Source organism: Leptonychotes weddellii, chromosome 11 (genome assembly GCF_054177405.1).
Source record: "Leptonychotes weddellii isolate Sample4059 chromosome 11, ASM5417740v2, whole genome shotgun sequence".
Lineage (NCBI taxonomy): Eukaryota > Metazoa > Chordata > Mammalia > Carnivora > Phocidae > Leptonychotes > Leptonychotes weddellii.
The window spans coordinates 81,880,838-81,899,758 of NC_138379.1; the positions used below are offsets into that span (position 1 = coordinate 81,880,838).

At 61.4% G+C, this 18,921-nt stretch overlaps 1 protein-coding gene across 8 annotated transcripts; it reads right to left on the minus strand.

Moving 5' to 3' along the window:
- Window positions 1-319: 319 nt before the first annotated feature.
- Window positions 320-18,617, minus strand: PHLDB1 (pleckstrin homology like domain family B member 1). Of its 8 annotated transcripts, none has more exons than XM_081799339.1 (6): window positions 18,522-18,617; window positions 13,035-13,115; window positions 12,255-12,378; window positions 11,130-11,300; window positions 3,476-3,601; window positions 326-2,010 (listed from the first exon to the last, which is right to left on the minus strand). In XM_081799339.1, exons 2-6 carry the CDS (start codon window positions 13,092-13,094, stop codon window positions 377-379), a joined length of 2,115 nt encoding a protein of 704 aa, XP_081655465.1. In that variant the 5' UTR covers window positions 13,095-13,115; window positions 18,522-18,617; the 3' UTR covers window positions 326-376. The 8 variants fall into 8 exon arrangements, with proteins under 8 accessions (XP_081655471.1, XP_081655469.1, XP_081655470.1 ...); XM_081799341.1 differs by lacking the exon at window positions 18,522-18,617 and adding an exon at window positions 18,083-18,107; XM_081799338.1 differs by lacking the exon at window positions 18,522-18,617 and adding an exon at window positions 16,262-17,136 and having other exon boundaries at window positions 326-2,007.
- Window positions 18,618-18,921: the final 304 nt, after the last annotated feature.

Consider the following 18,921-nt stretch of genomic DNA (forward strand, 5'->3'; position numbering starts at 1 on the left):
ATGTGCACCCACGCCGATGCACACAGTCACAATCGGACGGTCCCGCCCGGGGTCAGGCCAGGGGCCGCCCTTCCCTGCCACCCACCTTCCCAGATGATCCTGCCTGGGCCAGGGTGAGCAGCTCCCACCCATTTGCAAAAGACCAAAAAGAAGAAAGAAAGAAGAAACTTTTCCAAAGAACAAGGGGCTCTTCTAAAAAAGGAGCCTTGGAAAGACAGGAGATTCCAATTCCAGCTCTGCCCGAACTACTGTGTGACCTCGGACACACCCATTCCCCTCTCTGGGCCTCAGCCTCCTCATTAAGACCCGCTTCTTCAACTGAGAGGTGCCAGGCCTCACCAGAAAGGTGGTGCGTTTTCCTAGAGCTTTGTTACATTCAGGTAAATAACGCGAAATTTAATTTATACATTAAAACAAATGCCGTGTTATAGAAGAAAAGCAAGATTAACACGAACTTAAAATAAAGCCTTTGAGATTCCAAGCAAAGTTCTTCAGGGAACCAGACCCCTGAGATACAGGTCACTAAGGTGCCTCCTGGAAGTAGAAAAGCTGGAGAAGCCCAGGCCCTTCCAAGGGCCCCTCCCACTCGGCCAGCTGGCCTGCCCGTGCCCTGGCAGGGACCCCGCCATGGACGGTGGCGGCCTCCCTGGCATCCGCTCACCAGCCTCTCCATCTCCTGCTCCCAGAGCCGTTCTTGGCGCTGCCGCCGGTGGTACTCCAGGAGGTCGTCTTCATTGTCACTGATCTCCGTGATGCTATTTTTCCGCTCCCGAGTGACAGGCACCCGCAAGTCCCCACTGGACAGCTTCCTCTGGGCGCGGGGGCTCTGGCGGGGCGAAGCCCCAGTCAGAGAGCCCAGACTGTAGGCTGGGCTCAGCCTGCCACTGAAGCTGCCCTTGCGGGGTGCCAGGGACTCCCCAAGCGTGGGTGAGGGGCTCCGTGTCCTCCGGCCCCGAGCCCCCAGGGTCAGTGAGAAGTCCTCTGGTGAGGCCCCATGGGCGGCCCAGCGCCGGGGCCGGGGACTCTCTGCCACTTCTCTGGTGAGCTTGGGATCTGGAGCAGTCCTGGTGGGCATGGGGGACAGCGCCCGTCGGGACAGAGCCGGGCTCAGCGGAGGGAGTTCTCGCATGCTGTCCAGGCCCCGCCGGCCCAGGCGGGGACTCTCGGGAGGCTGCAGGGTGCGGGCGGCTGGCCCATCGGAAAATGTTCGGCCCACCAGCTGGCGTGAGGGGCTGGTTGTCAACAGCCGCTCGGTGCCCGGCAGCTCACGGAAAGGGCTGGGAGGGCGGTCCTGGAGTGTGCCAATCTTGTTTCGGGGAGCAGGGACTGGAGGCTGGAACTTGGGGCTGCCAGGAATGCTGGTGGGTTGGCTTCGGGCCCCGGAAGCTGGGTACTCGCTCAGGCTGATAGCCACCACGGGCAGCTGTCCACCCAGCCGGGGGCTCTCGGGGGCTCTGCGGGCCTCCGCCAAGACAGTGGCTGCAGGGCTGTCTGTCAGCAGACCTCGGAGGCCAGGACTGGGAGGCCTCTCGTGTCCCCCTTTCCTGCCCAAGCGGGGGCTCTCAGAGGCGCGGGCACCGCTCGGTCGGGACTGTGGGGGCTGCAGGGCCAGATGGTAGCTAGAGGAACGGGCAGGTACCAGCGGGGGCATGGAAGGCGCTGGCTCCTGCCCGCTGGGTGAGTGGCTGGCACAGCTTCCGCTGCTAGCTGGTGAGGAGAGTGGAGAGAAGGCTGGAGACGTGTTCTCATAGCTGGAGCCCACAGACATGGCGCCAGGGCTGGTTGGGGGGGACAGCAAGTAGCGCCCCCCATTAGCCATGGGCGACAGTGGGGAAGTCGCGGCAGGCTTTTTGCCTGCAGCTCCAGGCTCCTCTAGCACCAGTGAATCCATGATTTCCTGCAGGTCCTTCTCAATAGAGCTCACCAGGGAACTGTGGCTGGCACAGGCGGAGGGTCCCCGGGTTGCCGGCTGTGGGCTGTGGTTGCCATTCACCAGGCTTTCTGACCCTGCTGGTGGGAAACGCAAAGACGCCTCAGGCCCTGGCCTTCAACCCTTGGGAGCTAAGGATGCACGAGAGTGAGGGCACTCTCCGGCCGTCTCCTAGCAGAGGCTAGGAGAGCCAGGTGATCTGGGTGCTTCTCTGCCACTGACCCGCTGCGCAACCTTAAATCACTTGCCCTCAGTTGCCTTCCTTTCTATAACGGAAGGGGACGGGCGCTGCTTGCTGGCTCTGACGTTTTCCAGCTTATGACAGGGTTGCTAATAGTGCCAGCCACTTCTAGGCCTAGTGGTGCTGGGCTCACCCCAAGAAGAGGCCCCCCCGCCTTGGTTTCCCCAACCTCCTATCCCTCTCATTCAGGAAGGGCAGATGGACATTCTGTAAAGGGGCCGGGGGCACGCTGTGGAGCTGGCCAGAAGTTCGGGGTTGTGGGGGCGGGGGGGTCCAGTCTAATAGGACATGAGGGCCTCCCAGCACAGCAGCGGAGACCCGGGAAAAAACACAAACCAAACCTCCAGCGCTGGGCAAGAGGGGTGTCCCGCGCCATTCTGTGCGGCCGGAGGCAGGGAGGGCCCGGCGCAGCTGGGCAGCCCCCGGAAGCCAGGCCGGCAGCTCGGTGCCTCCAATGGTTAGCCCATTGAGCCAGGGCAGCGAGAGCCTGCCTGGGCCCCGCCCCGGGCCTCGCCAAGCAGCCAGAAGTCCCTAGAACCACCGCCCCGGACAGCTGCGGGAGTGGCGTGGCGAGGCGAGGGTGACAGCAGAGTAAAGCCAGCCAAGGCGTGGACTGGGAATCCAGGCTCCTGCGGGGCTCACCTGACGTCCACGTCCACCTGTCCCAGTAGCACACTGACACACAGGGCATCCCACGCCCTCTGAATGCGCAGAGTCTCGGGCGCGGGGCTCACTGGCGGCCCCGCCGTCTCCACCCTCCCTCACCCCCTAGGCAGCTGGGTTGAGGGGCCTGGTGCCAGTTCCCGGCAACAACCACCAGCTCTCCCCTGGGGTTCAACAAGTCCCACACTAACAGCAGCTGTTCTGCCTGGGGGAGGGGCAGGGCCCGAGGACCTAATCACCAGCAGGTGGGACCCCCCAGCGCCTGCAGGGGTTCGACCTAAGGCTTCCTCTGCCCCCTAAGGCCACCGTCAAGGATGAGGCTCACTGGTAGTGACACCAGAGGCACCTAGTGGTGAGGGTCCCAGACGCTGAGGTGGCATCTTCCAGGACACTGGGGCTGCCAGAGCCCTCTGTCCCAGGGGCACATGATTCCCCAATCCCAGCCAAGCAGCACTTCTTGGATCTCTCCCAGTAGCCAGACTGCCTGGCATTCTCCACCAGTGGCCCAATGGCAGGTGGCAGCAAGCCCAGACCGTGGGTAATGTCCTGCCCTGACACCGCAAGCATAACTGGAATGGGCAGGGAGGAGGACCATCCAGGAGGACCACCAACCCAACCCCCGGCCCCAACTGGGCATCTACCTGAGCCAGGACTGTAGGGGGGCCCTGGGGCCCGGCCCCCGGCCGGAATCATGCTCTTCATCCACTTGGCTTCGGCTGGGTGGTTAAAGCGGAGGAAGGTGGACTGGCCCAGGCACAACATACAGCCTACAGAGAAAGCGAATGCTGAGAAGGGCAGGTAGGGTTGAGGCAGCCCTCACCCCAAAGCACTAGCGGGCTCCAAAGAGCCCTGGTGCCTGCACTCGGGGTCTACACGGACCCCGCCTGACCCCGCCTTAAGACAGGGCAGAGTGGAAAGAGCACTGGTTTGTGAGTCCCAAGATCGGACTCCTAGTCCTAACTCTTGTTACTAGTGGTGAGATCTTCAGGTGAAGTCACCTCCCCTCTGAGTCCAGTTCTCTCAGTAGAGAAATGAGGATAATACCACAAACCTTGCAGAGTTAATAAGACAACATATGTGGGCGCCTGGGTGGCTCAGTTGGTTAAGCGACTGCCTTCGGCTCAGGTCATGATCCTGGAGTCCCGGGATCGAGTCCCACATCGGGCTCCCTGCTCGGCGGGGAGTCTGCTTCTCCCTCTGACCCTCCCCCCTCTCATGCTCTCTCTCTCAAATAAATAAATAAAAATCTTTAAAAAAAAAAAAAAAGACAACGTATGTGATGGTGTCCTGTGAACAGGGTTCTTCAGAGAACACAGACACCCACGTCCCCCTCCCCCAACCTGCACCAGTGATCCATCTATCTGCCCCTTGGGTGGAAAAGTCAATCTGAGAGGCAGCAATTTCCAGGATCAAAAAAAGCTCCGAGAGAGGGAACAGGGGAAAACCATGAATCAGTTAGATGCCCCCGGAGGAAGCAGATTTTGCCTCCTGGCTCCGTCTCCTTATCATCCTCCTTATCATCGTGTGGCCTGGGGAGAGCCATCACCCTCTTTCTCTCTGACAAAGCACCCTCTGGCCTGCCATCTTCCTGCTCCTTGGTCTTCTTTGGAATCTAGCCAAGCCTAGGGCCAATGGGCCCTGCCTCAGCCAAGCACATTCCCAGGCAGCAGACACAGGCCCAGTCCTGCCCAGTAAGTGTGACTACATGGAGACGGGAGGGTGTGGGGGAGCCAGAAATGTAGCCAGGGGCACCAAGAGTGTGCACAGCTGCCGGTGTGCCCACGGGCGCCTGAGCCTGGCTCACAGCACTCCTCCTCCTGGCCACACTACAGGATTCCTGCAAAGGATGCTGTGCTGGGAGACGCCAGCGCCCTGGTGCTCTCTACAACCACCCTCCCACTTTGTCCACGCCCCTGCCCCCAGCCTACTGACCCAATCTGGTGCCACTTGGCACCCCCCAAGCTTCATGCCAGTCTGAGCTAAGACTGGCAGGGAAGTCTACATTCCTGGACGCTGAGACAGTTCAGCTCAGGCAAGCCACAAGGGCAAGGGGCATCCAGGCCACGTGGATACCGTGGCAGGCCCCCCACTGAGAAGCTCAGGAGCCCACTGCTGGGACCTTAGGCGTGGCCGTGGCCGGTAGGGAAGGGGCTAGCGGGCTGAGCAGCCCATAGCAGATAACCAGAGTGGGCAAAGCCACCCACTGCTCTGGCACACCCAGAGGCCCTCCCAAGCGGGTGGGCACCAACAATTCTAAAGACTGATGGATGGTTAGGAGAGAAGGGAGCCTTCCCTGACAAGCCGCCAATCAGAGGAGCTGATCCCAGAGTAATCATAACCGGAATAAATAATAGCCAACCACACTTCCACCTAATTACAACCACAGCTGTTTCAGAAAGAGCCCTGCTGGCCCCTCCCCCTCCTTTCAGCCCTTTGACAAGCTAATTAATGATGAGTTCGCAGGGTCTAGACAGACCCACTCAATCCTAGATTGATGGGGGTGGGGTGGGGTGGGGTTTGGTGGGGGAGGATTGGGAGCCTGATCACATAGCCCAGTCTGGGACTGAGGTGGGGAGTCTGAGTGGATTCCAGCCCATCGTGCCAGGCCCACCCAAGGAGGCTGTGGGCACCCAAAGACCCCCAGCCCTGGCTTCTGTAGCTGAGAGTTCCCTGCCCCCCTCTTCTACCCCTCAGCCTCCTCCACAGAGGGGGTGTGGCCTTGCTGCCTCTGGGCTATAAATAGGTGATGCAGCAGAGCTGAATCTGTATTAATAGAGCGGGCAGGAGGGTAACAGGACTCAAGAGCAGCTCAGTCCTGCCCAAATTAACTTTCTATTTGCACTCAGGGGCCCCAGGCATTGCCCCAACTCCGGTCCCTACTGCCCCAAGGGCCTGGTTAGCCTATTTCTGGGAGGTATCCTCCTCTCCCGGTCCACTCCTGCCCCACACCTCCAAAGGTCAGCCCACTCAGGAAACCCAAGAACCTCTTCTCATCCAGGCAAAGTTGTGGCCGGTGCCCCCCATCCCCAAAGGGGCACAGGGCCTAGCTGTGTGTGTGTGCAGGTGGGTGGAGAAGCTGCACATCTGGAGGTGAAAAAAAGAACAAACAGGGCAAAGGAGAGGGCGGATCCTATCTCTGAGAGACACGGGGCGGCGGGGAACACCGCACACAAACACTCTCTCCTACAAGCTCACACACATACCCGCTCCCAGAAACACACAGGCAGGCAGACCTGCTCCCACACTCACGGACTGACAGTCACTGTTCAGCGGGCCACGCAAATAAAATGGACTGGCCAAAGGGAGGCTGGGGTGAGGGGAAGATGCGAGGAAGGGCCCCCGCCCTTCCATCAGAGACCCCTCTCAGCCCCAGCACGGGCTTCCCCCATCCTCATCAGGCCCCCTCAACCCCTTCCGGAGGCGGGTCCATGGAGGGGACTTCCGAGCGCGGGGGGAAGATGAGGTCTGGCCGGCCGACGAGTGGCCCCGAGCCCAGACCTCCCACTCACAGATGTTCAGGGCACACAGACCATCGAGTCTCACAGCCCCCCCGCCCCGCTCCCGCAGGGGAGCCGGGCCACCCCGCCCCCCGCCGACCCGCCGTCGCGCCCTCAACCCCCCACCCAGCCCCTCCCAGCCCCCCGCCCCAGCCCCAGCCCCAGCCCCTCGGCGCCCGCTGCCCGGGAGCTGCGGCCGGCGGCGCGGAGGACTCACCGCCGAGCCCGGACCTCCGCAGCGCCGGCCCCCGCTAGCTCGGGCCCTCCAGGCTCCCCGCCCGCCCCGGGCCTGCGAGGGGGCGCGGGCCGACCTCCCGCCGCGGGCTCCGGGCTCGGAGCAGCTAGCCGCCAGGCAGCCAGCAGCCGCCAGGGCCCGGGGAGGGGCGGGCCGGCCACCGGCGGGGGAAGGGAGCCAGGGAGGGAGGGACAAAGGAGAGGAGGAGGGGAAGAGGAAGTGATGGAGGAGAGGCGAGGGGAGCGGGATGGAGAGGGCGGGGCGGGAGGATGCGGGCGGCCAGCCGACAGACCGGGGACTCCGAGTGCGGGGTGCAGGAGCAGAAGTGAGACGGGGAGGAAAGGTGCGGGGGGAGGTGACGGAAGGAAAGGTAAGAGGTAAGTAGAGGCCAGAGGGTGAAGCGTCGGGAGGCAGGAGTGAGAAGCAGGGTCTCACTGAGAGCCCTCTGTGGCTGGCCTCCCTCGAGGCCCGGGAAGGGACCAGCCTCGAACCCGGCTGGCTGGTCACCTTGGGCCAGTCACACTCCCTGGCCTCAGATCCCTTATCTACAGAATGAGGAGGCTGTCCTCATTGACAGCAAAGGTTGGGCTCTGACATTCCATGGCTCCCAGGGCTCCAGCTAGGTCACTAGGTCCAGCTCCGGCCCTCTCTGCGGGCACTGTGACAGGGTCAGTCCTGGGCTGGGAGTTCAGGCCTAGGCGGTGCTCTGTGCAATGTGAGCAGCACTGAGCCTGGCTCCCCTCTCCATCCTAAACACCACCCTGCTCCCCACACTCCCAGCAGCTCAGCTCAGCTCACCCCACCACCCAGGCTGGACCAAGGCACTGCCCCTTCCAGGCCAGCCCACCCGCCTGGGGCTCCAGAAGCCAACCCCACCTCCTCCCAACCACCACCACCAGTTGTGCTAGTCTTCCGAAGAGCTCTCGCACCCCAGTGAGGCACCCTCCCATCTGGAAAACACAGTGCCACCTGTCTCTGGAGCCCCCAGGGGCCGGCTGGGCTTCTGGGCCAGGCGAGTACCCACCCCCTAGCCCGGGCCCCAGACAGTTCCTCTTGTTCCAGAGACCCGCCCCCTGGACACCAGAACCTTAAGGGACACACTGTTTTCTCTCAGATGCACTCTATACGCTCAGAGCTCACATGCCTCACACACGTTCTCTGATACACACCAACACTTGCCCAGTCACACAGACACTGCCTTGGCTGTGCACAGCGACTCATACAAACAGCCCAGCCAAACACACCCTGTCTCTTATACACGCTTATTCTCACCCACATAATACCCCTCTTAGTTACACACTCATTCAGGCACAGACATCCTTTCACTCAGTCCCTGGAGAGACTCTGAAATCAAAAGCCAACCTCCTTAGAGAAAGAAAGGATTTCTCCACCCTTGCTAAACACCTACCCACACTGCCATACTCCACACTCACACGCACACGTGTATCTCACTCCCCTTCTGAAGGAAAATGGAAGAACCATATAGGGTTAAATGCAAAATAGGGGAAGACTTTAAGAAAAAAATCTCCTCAGGAAGAATGATTCATCGGTCTGGAAACTGTGACAGCCAGCTGGACAGACCCAGACAGACACGGAGGATGCCCGCCAGTGAGAAATAGGGCAGGAGGCAGGCGCAAAGAAGGGAGCAGCTAGACGCTTTTGCTTTTTCTCTCCTTCTTTTGATCTTTATCTTATAGCAGAGGACAGTTGGAAGCTTCACTCCCATTTTACAGAAGGGATAACTGATAATTGGGTGGGAGAGGAAGAGGCTCAGTGTCCTGGATCCCAGAGGGAGATAGCTGGATTACCCAGGAAGCCCAGCTCCCCGGCCACATTCCAGGGAGCCCCCCTCTTCTGGCCTTCACACAAGCCCCTACCCACCAATGAGGGGCTTAGGGAGGGAAGGAGACATGGAGACTGGGCTGGCAGCGAATGCTGGGAGTGGATGGGGACCTACTGTCTAGACAGCCTGGGCCCTGAGCTGTGTGGCTTTCTGGGTCCTCCCCTGGTCTATCCCCTCCCAGAGCTTTCATGTGGTCTGGCGCTGTGGTCCCAGGGTGGGGCAGCCTGGCCGACTGAGATTCCTTCCTATTTCCTTGCTCACATTCCCAGCTCTACATCTTGCTCCGTAGAAAAGAGGACAGCGTGTGATGTGCCAGAACACCGGGGTATGGAGGTGGGATCGGGCTTGTCCTCGGCTCCCTCACGCCACGCTGCCCTGTCCGCAGCTTTAGCGAAAGCTAAAGGCTGGCGTCTGCTTTCTGCCTGCTCCCCCCACCGCACCCCCCCGGGCCCAGGCATGGTCCTGCTGGAAGAGCCTGTCACTGCCATCTCTACTCCTCATGACATGTGCCTCCCCAAGTTGCCTCTGGCTGGCACGGTGCCCAGAATGATGCATCTATGGACGGCCTAGCAGGGCCAGAACGGGCTCCTTGTTCTTTGTAGGGTAGCCCTCTGTTTTTCAAAGAGGAGCGTCCTCCTATAAGGCTGGGGCAGGGGAACAAGACAGGGAACACGATCCTCTTGTACATATGCCCACAGATAGGCACGGGGCCAGTGAGTTCTCAAATCCACCTGGGACTGCACACATGGACCCTTTGGTACCGTCAGTCCTGAGTTCACCCCTGTCCCCCACGTGAACACGCTGATCCATAAACACAAGGAAAGACACAAACAGTGATACACAAGCCCAGAGTCACAAACACATCCGGAGATCTATAAACACACTCCAGTTACACAGACACACAGAGATAGCACATGCACACACACCCCCCTCCCCGAGCCACCCAGTTTCCAGGGAAACGCACTCCCAAGAATGTCCGGAGTGGGGCCCGGCAGGGCTGGGCTTGGTGCCTTGCTCCAGAGATGAGACAAGGAAAGCCTCAGCTCCCGGGAGCCCAGGGGAGGGGGAGTGCTAGGGAGAAGAACACCCGCTCCTTTGTGCCTCTGCATACCCCTCCCAGGGCTGCCAAGCTGCTGAGACAGGCAAGCCCAGACAAGGAGGCTATGGGAGTGGGAGGGAGCCAAAGAGAAGGGGGTTTAGGGTCAGAAGAGAGTGGGAGGGTACATACTTGGCAGGGTGGGCCCTTGGCTGGGGAAGAGTTAGGGGTCACCCGGGCCACAGGAAATGCCTAAGAATTCCATCTTGACCCAGGCCCTCCCTCTTCTCAGGGAGCTAAATGATGCTCTGGAAAGACTGCACACGAGGGCCCTACAGAGCATCCGTACCTCCACCCTGCTCACAACACACGTGTTCTTGCCCATGGATGCGAGGCATCTGGGGCTGGGGGAGTAAGGGCTGGGCTCTTTCTCTAGCCTTCTTTGAACTCTGCCCCTCCCTCTCCTTGCTGCTCTTCTAGCTCACTTCCACACACCCAAATCTTGGGGACGATGTTCTCTTGGAGGTTGAACAGGACTGTCAAGAACCAGATGGCATCACAGCCAAAGCCCCAATTTATGGGGGTTCTTCCTCTCATCTGGAGTCAGACAACTTGAAGCCCCAGAAGAGGCAAGGGCCTGCTTGCTGCGGCTCCCACTGGCGGACCTGCGTCCCTGAAGCCCCATGTCCCCCTCATGCTCCCAAGGGCAGGAAGAAAGGAGTAGGGCAAGGTTGGGTCTCCTGGGTCAGCTGTGAAAGGAGTAGCATCTAAAGAGAGCCTAAGGGATGTGAACAGAAGGACAGAGGGAAACAAAAGAATGAGTGGGATTTCCACTGCCAAGGAGCTTCCAGCCGGGAAGAGGAGAGAGTCCCCAGAAAACAGGGGTGGGACGTTAGTCCTCCCGCTCAGAGCCAGGCTTGGCCCACAGCTCCCAGCCTCGCATCAACCCCACCTCTACCCCCCACCCCAAGCCTGCTTTGCTCACTCCCCTAATGTGGCAATTCACTGTATAAATGGATGCCCAGGGCAGACACACCTGGTCTGTCAAAGTGCCACCTGGGCCGACCCCTAAACTGCCCGGTCACCATAGGAACTAGGGGCCCCAGTTTTCAGAGCCACCTGACACAACGGAATGGCCTGTGACTCTGGGGAACAGGGTGGTAACCATATTCATGACCCCAAAGCTACTGTCAATGGTGTTTTACCCTGAGTGAGCGTGTCCTCAGCTCTCACCTTTGCTCCATCCCCATCGGGGGGTACTGGCCTCCCTCTCCACCTCTGAGTCTTTTCAGACCCACTCCCTCTTGGCATCACGGAGCAACGCCAGGGTCGTCCTCACTGTTGCTCCAACTGCTCTCCCTTAACCATCACTAATGACCACTCTGCCGCTCCCCCCCCCCCCGCCCTTTGAATGCGGTCATCAGAACCTCTCCCCCCACGTCCCCCCACCGAAGAGGTGAGTGGAGAAGAAAAGCAGGCTGAAGACAAATCTGGATGCTAGAGGAATTTGGGATGTTCTTGAGGCACGTCCAGAGGCACCTGAGCACCCCACTGGCTCTGGCCCGGCAGTTACCATGGCAACCTCCACAGCCGGCTTCCCCAGCCCCTGGCCCAGGCTCTTCTGTTAACAGAGACCGATGCCTCTGGCTGGGGGGGGCGGGGAGGGGGAGGTCGCAAGCCTTACCTTGAGTGAGCCGGGTGGGCTGCCGGGCAGGGAGCCCATCGATACTGCAGACGTTGCCACAAGGGTAGAGGGTGAGGGTGCCCCGCACGTTCTCGATGTAGCAGTGCTCTGGAGCCAGGCCCGGACCCTGCAGTGAGATGTCCCTGGCCGCGGAGCCAATCACTGTCTTCCCTGAAGCCGGAAGGCAAACTAAGTCAGAGGCTGGGCGGGGAGGGCAGCAAAGGAAATATAAGCCCACCTCCTCCTTGACGAAGGGTCGAGGCCTACTACCGGCCGCCCCTTTTGGACCCCTGAGCCTGGTGGGGACAGTCAGGGGTAGGAACTCTGGGAGAAAACTCTGGCTCACAGATGGGGCGACCCAGAGGGCACAGAGCATCCAGGCTCCATGGACAGAGAAGGGGAACTTCTTTTCTGCAGACCTTCCTTTAGTCCCTCCAACTCGTCGCCCCCAAGTCCTTTTCCTCCTTCATCCCGCTCCCCACTCTGTTCCTCCAAATCTGCCATCTCTCATTCCTCTCTCCCCCCACTTCTGCACCTGCAACCCTCGCCCTTCCTGGCTCCCCTCCCTGCTGCAGCTTGCACAGCTCCCCCTGGCAGAGCCCCCGGGACTGGTATTTGGAGAATGTGGGGAATGTAGAATCACCCAGGCAACAAGTGCAGCCCGGGGAGAAGCCAGGCAGGGCAGAAGCCACCAGGGAAGGGGGCCGGGCCAGGGCCTTATCTTGGGAGGTCTGCCCCTACTCCAGGCCCTCCGGCCCTCCGGCCCTCCAGGCTCCAGAGGTACCTGCTCCCACACCAGGCATCGCCCTGGAACGGGGCCCCTTTCTTCTTGGCCACACTGGTTGCTAAGAGCAATGGACTCTCCTGTTTCAGTGCTCTCCTCGTTTCTAAACTGATCTTTAATTGCAGTCCTGGAGCCAGATTATCTACCAAAGAGGGCCAGGCAGTCCAGGGGGGCCGGGACAAGGGGGGCAAGCTGGTGGAGTGGGGTGGCACAGCCTCGCATCTGGGAGAGGCGAACATAGCGGACAAAGGGCAGAAGGGCCCCAGGACATGCCTGGGATCAGGGGCAGAAATGTCTGGAAGGACAGAGGGGTGGCAGGGGGGCCGCCCCTCCAGACTTACCTTCCTCCAGAGGCAGAAGGGTGATAGCCGTGCTGAGCCGCCCACTGCCCAGGCTCACCAGATGTGGTTTGTCCGTTTGCACTTTCAGCCCTTTGCCTGTCTCGATCAGGTCCAAGGGCCCTTTCTGCAGGTAGTGGGGGTGAGGGATGAGCATCACGAGAGACTTCAGGCCAGACCCTGAGCACCCAGTCACACTGACCCTCTCTCCGGCACTTGCCCTCTCCAAAGGGCTCCAAAGGGCTCTGAGGGTGTCGGAAAGGCTCAGCACAAAATCTTGCACGGAGCATTATTACACTAAACTGTAATGAGATCTGAATCTAGGCCACTAACTCGTCCCACTGGATTTATCTCAAGTCTTGGCTTAACTGCCCCTTTTGTCTATTAAGACAGAAACAAGGAGAAAGTGAGGGGAGCAGGCAGGTGCTGGGGAGGAGAAGGGGTGCTGCAGAGGAGGGCCAATGCAGACTTGTCGCTGTAGACTTGTCCGTGGCCATCCCCTTGGCCAGTGCTTGCCTCCGTGAAACTAAATCACAACGGAGGGCAGGGCCACGGATCGAGGAGAGGGACACAGGCCAGGGTCAATCTGTAAGCCACTTCCTGACTTCCAAAGGGTATATTCTGGGTGAACCAATTAACCTGATTCAGATAAAGACTTAGCTGTTAATAGGCTTGGGACCTGGGGAAGGGCTCTCATCCCTGGGCTGGGGCCACAGGTGGGGAGAGGAGCCAAACCCACCCTCTCCAACAGCCCTCTTGCCCCCTGGCCTTGACCCCACTCACCTTTACCATTGCTTGGGTCTTGCATCCAGGGCCTCCCTGGTTCCTGTTAAGAGCGTCCATGGTCCTGGGGCTCCAGAGCTCCTGGGGACACGGCAGAAGGCGGGTGTTGGTGGGGAGGCCAGGGGAGGAAAGGGAAAGGAGTAGGCTCTGCGGCCAGGTTCTCAGGGGCGGGGGGCAGTACCAGTCACCCTCATTCCCAGCAGGCTCATGCAGAAGAAAAAGTGCAGGTAGCTCAGGAACTTCGGGGCTGGTGGGGGGGGGGGCAGGGGGGAGGCAGTGCCTCATCTACGGCCCCACACAGACACCCAGCACACAGTCCTGGCCCTTGCCACCATAAGCCCAAAGACCCCTAGAGGCCCAGCCTCTATTCCTCTGCTTTCTTGCCTCTGACACCCAGGAGCCAGGCTTTGGCGGCAGCCTCAGACATCTGGAGCCAGAGGTAGGGTGGGAGAAATTACCTCAGTGAGGGAAGCCGGTCCAAGGAACTCCCCAGGGACACTGGTAGCCAGAGACCCCCCCGCCCCAGGCTGGGCTGAGGAGGAGCTCCCTCCCTGTACCCTTCCCACTCTGCCTCTCCCTTTGTCTCTTTTCCCCCCCTGCAGGGGTCTCAACAGGGTGTCTGATTAAAGGAGACACCACAGGAAAAACTCAACCATTCCTGCCTTCTGTATGTCTAACTCCTACACCTTCTCTTCCCCAGAAAGCAGTCTCACCCCCAGACAATCAGCAAAAAAAACCCTCAGTGGTGACTAATAGCAGGAATACAGTTTCCTAAGGTTCTTCATCTGATCTGGTGTTGTAGGAAGCTTGGGTCTTTAGAACCAAGAGTAAAGTAGATTCCAGAACCAGAACTTGAACTCTTCCCACCCATCCCTTTTTCCCTGGCTCACAGTTTCAGTGTCTGAGAAATGTGAGGGACCTTTGGGTACTCATGTGTGCCTGCATGCCCATGCCTTGATCATCTTGCTAAGGTTCAAAGGTTCCCATTTGTTGCTCAAGTGGGGCTGGGGACAGCCGAGAGAGCTTGGCTCAAGGTAGGAGGGAGACCCAGGAAGGCAGGGTTTCCCTCCACTTCTCTACTAGCCCTCGACCAGGGCGGGTGACTTGGAGAGGAAGTGGGGGCAGAAGCCAGCATTCCAAGGAGTGTCTGACCCTGGCAGTGGGGCCCAAGGGCCTCAGCCATAGAGAGTTACTAATTTTACCCTCCCAGCTTCCACCCTTCCGGACCTGGACGGCATCATGTCCGTCACTGTGTCCACCCAAGCTGGCGGAAGAGAAACCGGAATAGGGCCTGGGGCCCACCCCAACTCTGCCTGGGAAGAGGGAAGGCAAAGGCCGTTAACCTACACCAAGCTCCAAGCTGGCCTGGCACCTCCCCAGGAGATCTGGCCATGGGGAAGAATTTCCAGGGTCAGAGCCTGCTGTCCTGTTTCCTTCCACTCAGGGAAATCCCTCAGCATTCTCCGAGGGAAGAGAGGTGAGAGAGTGGGTTGGGAATGGGGAGTTTACCTAAAAGAGGGAGTAAGAAAATAAAACAATAAATAACGGTGAAGGAAAGGCATCACCGTTTAGTGGAAAGAAAGCTTCAGGCTGGGATGCAAGAGCCTTAAATTCTCACCCTGACTTTATTATTTATTAGCTGTGAGATCTTGGACAAGTTACTTAAATTCTCTGAGTGTCAAGTCATTCTCTATAAAAGTGGAATAATGACTTTTTCACAAAAGATTGTCTGGATTAGCGCTTGCCTGTGGCTAAGGGTAGGATGGAGAGTGACTATAAATGGGCACAAGATTTCTTTTTGGGGTGATTGAATTGTTCTAAGATGAAACTTACAGGCACAGCTCTGTAAATATACTCTAAAAGTTATTGAACACGCGTTTCAATTAAGTGAATTTTATGGTATATACGTTATACCTCAATAAAACTATTTTTATTTTTATTTATTTACTTGAGAGAGCAAGCAACAGAGAGCACGAGTGGGGGGGGGCGGGCAGAGGGAGAGGGAGAAGCAGACTCCGTGCCAAGCAAGGAGCCCAACTCAGGGCTCCATCCCAGAACCCCAGGATCACAACCCCAGCGGAAGGCAGACACCTAACCCACTAAGCCACCCAGGTGCCCCAATAAAACTGTCGTGTTTTTTTTTTAAAGATTGGAGATTCAGCTATTATATTAAATGACCCTCTGTGAAGCGCAAAGCACCGTAAACATGCCAGTCATTAGTACGGGTTTCAAGATCTAGAACACGTCACTTCGCCTTTATCTGTCAAATTCGTCACTGTCACCCTGTTAGGCAGCTTTGGGCGTGTTCATTTATTTACACCAAAGAATTTCAAGTGGAGATGAAGACTGTAAAGGAATAAGGTTGATGGGGAACAGGAGTGATGAGAGGAGAGAAGAGAAGGAAATAATCATGTGAAAGGAGGGGGGAGATAAGGAGGGAGGTGTGGGGAGAGACCAAGAAGATAAGAAAAGGTGGAGAAACAGCAGGGTCGAGGCTGTGGGCCCAGCTCAGAAACCTAACCCAGGTGGAGTGGAAAGCTACACCCGACCGGCGCGTCCCAGCCGCGCTCGGACAAAGGGGCTGCCCCGCCGCCACCTGGGGGCGCGCTCTCCTCGGACCCCACCCCGGGCTCGGGGCGCCCTCACCCGCCAACTCGCTTCCGCGGACAGGGCTACCCACTACCCAGGCAGTAATTACCCTCTCCCAGCGCCCCGCCCGGTCCCGCTGCCAAAAAAAGGCCCGTGCGGCGCGAGGCCGGCTCCCGGGAAGGAGGGAGGCGAGGGAGGCGCCGCGGTCAGCCCCGGCTCTCCGTGGCCCTCTCGCACCTCCTGGGGCGCAGCGCCGCAGAGGCCTGGGAGCCGGGAGCCGCCGTGCAACAGGGAGGGACCCCGCGGCGGGCGAGGCCGGGGCTCCCGCGGCTGACCCCGCTCAGGCCCGGCCCCTCCGGCCTCCTCGCCCAGCGGGGACGCGCGCGCACCCAGGCCACGCGGGATCTGCCCGCCCGCAGCCCTCTCCGCCGAGTGGGTGTCCGGAGTCACCGCTCCGGGGTCTCGGCGCCCAAACTAGGGTGAAGGGAGGCCCGAGGAAGGGCCGAAAAGGTCTGCAACCAACAGGCACTGGAGGAAGTCCAGGCTCCAAATCGGGCCCCCGGCCAAAGGTCCCAGGCGAGTCCCCGAGCGCTAGCCCGGCGCTCCCCGGGGTCCCGCGGGGCCGCTCCAGCCCTCACCTGTGGCCGGGGGGACCAGCCGAGGCCTCGCCCCGGGCGTCGCATGGCCGCGGCCCGAGGCCTGCGGGGCCGAGTTGGGACCCTCTCCGCCCGCCGCCGCCGTCGCTTTCCCGACACGCATCCGCCCTCGAGGAAGGGCAGGAAGGGCCGCCGGCAGGGGAAGGAGTCGGGACGGGAAGGAAACTGAGGCTGGGATCCCGGAGGGCGGGGGCCGGGGAGGGGTGTGGAAAGGCCGGGGCGGAGAGAACTTGAGAAGCGGAGGCGGGGGGTGGGGAGGAATGAGGGGTCAGCGGCAGGATCGGGCGGAGAAGGGGAGACGCAGGGATGGGGGGCGGGATGAAGGACGGAGACTGAGGGATGAGGAGAAATGAGAGCTGGGGAGATGGACAGGAGGGGGAAGAAGATGGGGAAACAGGCCGGGGGACGCAGAGCTGGGTGGAGACGGAGGGACAGCGAGGCGGAGGACTTGGGGGACAAAGAAGGAGATGGGGAGACTCCGGACAGAGAGGTCGTCGAGTAAAGGGGACGACGGCCAGGGGCTGCCCTAGAAGGTACAGAGGGCCGTGGAGGGGGAAACCGAGGGGCGGGGAGCCAGGGGAAGGGAAGAAAAGGGGAGACTGAGGGCAGGCCGGGGCCGCTAGCGATCAAAGACGAGAGGCGGGCGGCGGAGGCTCGAGGGGGCAGAGCCGGGGAGAGGCGGGAGTGTAGAGTGGGGCTCTGGTTCTCCTGGGGGAGCGGTGGGGGTGCTGGAAAGCGCCCCTCTCCGAGGTCGCGGGCGGGCTGGGACTGCCGCCTGGGCGCGGCTCCTCGCTGGCCCTGGGCCTGTGCTGCCCAGGGCCGCCAGGTGGGACAAGGCCGCAGTGTTGGGCCGCCCCGCCCGCCGCGGACGCCGGACAAGCGGCCTTTCTTTGGCGGGGCCGGGAGAAGGAGCCGCTTGTTTGCGCGGCCGGGGAAAGGGGCGGCCGCTCCGACACCGCCCGCTCCCCGCAGGGCCGCTGCGGGAAGGGGGGCTGAGGGTGCACGGGAGGTGCGAGTGTGAGCGCAGGGCTGCGGGTGTGAGCGGCGGGGTGTGCGGGCGGGAACTGCGTGAGCGCAGCGCGCGCGGACTGCGGGCGGAGGTCCAGGCGTGCGGAAGACTGCCCCGCGTGCGACGGCGGCCGAGCCCCGGGCCGCGCGCGCGGCGGGCGGGCACGTGGGTGACACGGGGTGGGGCGCGGTGCGTGTCCGCTGCGTGGGATGCCTGACGTGGTGGGGAGCTGGTGTTTGTGTGCGAGCGGCCCGATGAGTCAGCCCGGGAGCCTCCGGGACCGCTGAGCTAACGGGCCCAGAATGCAGCCCCGCCCCGGCTCCCTGGGTCCCCCGCCGGGCCTCGCGGCCACCCGGCCAGGTCCCCCGCTCGCCCCAGCCCCGGCGGAAGCGTCCGCGGGCGCCTCGGCAACCCCGCGCCCGGCGGCCCCTCCCAGGCCCCGCCGCCCCCGGCCGCCCGCCCGCACTTCCCCATCCCGGAGGAACCCGGATGGCTGGCTCAGCCCCCCGCCTCGGGGAACTCCGTTAGGGATACGAATCCGGACCCGGCGGGCGTGGCAAGAACCTGGGACTCACCCCCCTAAGGGTGCCCCATCCGGCCTCCCGGACCCCTAAAGATGCGGGGCCTCGGAGGAGGGCTCGGAAGGCCCCAGACGCGCCTCCCATCTCCTGAACACACCAAGAGTCCCTCGCGGATTCCCACTGCCTCGGGGCTGGACTGCGCACACATTCCTCGTCCGTCTAGGCAGCCTGACCGGGGACAGGAGCCGAGATGGCCCAGGGGAGCCCCCTCACCCGGGGCAGGGCTCTCAGTCCTGCCGTCGGCCGCAGAGTGGGAGGAGCGCGGCGCGGGCGGACGAGCCCCCGCGAGTGTCAGCCCGGCCGGCCGTCTGGGTGCCCGCGGGAGAGTCTGGACGGGGCAAGGACCAGCGTCCCTCCCGGAGAGGAGCGCGAGGGCCCCCTCTGGCGGCTGCGCGGACAGAGGCTCGGGAGGGCAAAAGCAAGCAGCCTGCGGAAAAGCAGCGGAGCCCGTCCCCACAAAGCCCCTTTCGGCCGTCCCCCCCCCCCACTGCACTCACCTGGAGCGCCCCCTCCTCCTCCACGGTTTCTTCTGGGCCCACCCCAGCCCAGAGTTGATCTCAGGGCTCCCGCCAGGCCCTGGGACTTCCCCTTATCCAGTCCCAGCAGCGCAGCCAGCGAGACCCACGGGCCTAGTGGGAGAGAGCGTCCTTACCTCGCGCGGGGAGAGGGGGACACCGGTTCCTTCCCCTGGCTCGGCCGCCGAGGCCTCGGGCTCTGGAGGACACTGTTGCTTTTCCCTGGGAGCCCGCTGAGTGGGAGGAGAGCGAGAAGTCCCGCCCCCCAGTCCCGCCCCCGTCCCCCGTCCCGTCCTGCCAGGCCAGCAGGAGAAGACGCCCTTGTGGAGCTGGAGCCCAAGGTCCCCCCCTCCGACCCTTTCCCATAGCAGCACCTACCCCCCCAGGCCCCCCCACCCCCGCCTGCACAGCGCCCGCTTTGTTCCTCTCTGCAGCTGGGCTCTCCACTACCATCAACACACACACCCCTCCCCCTCCTCCCCTCCCCTTCGGACTCCCCTAGACCACCCTCCACCCCTAGGCCTTAAGGCTCTTCTG

Coding starts and splice junctions, on each gene's coding strand:
- PHLDB1 (XM_081799337.1), bottom strand. CDS start 16,306: ATGCGACGCCCGGGGCGAGGCCTCGGCTGGTCCCCCCGGCCACAG. Junction 11,301..12,254: donor CCTTCTGCCTCTGGAGGAAG/GTAAGTCTGGAG, acceptor TTCCGGCTTCAG/GGAAGACAGTGATTGGCTCC. Junction 3,602..11,129: donor GCCCACCCGGCTCACTCAAG/GTAAGGCTTGCG, acceptor CTTTCTCTGTAG/GCTGTATGTTGTGCCTGGGC.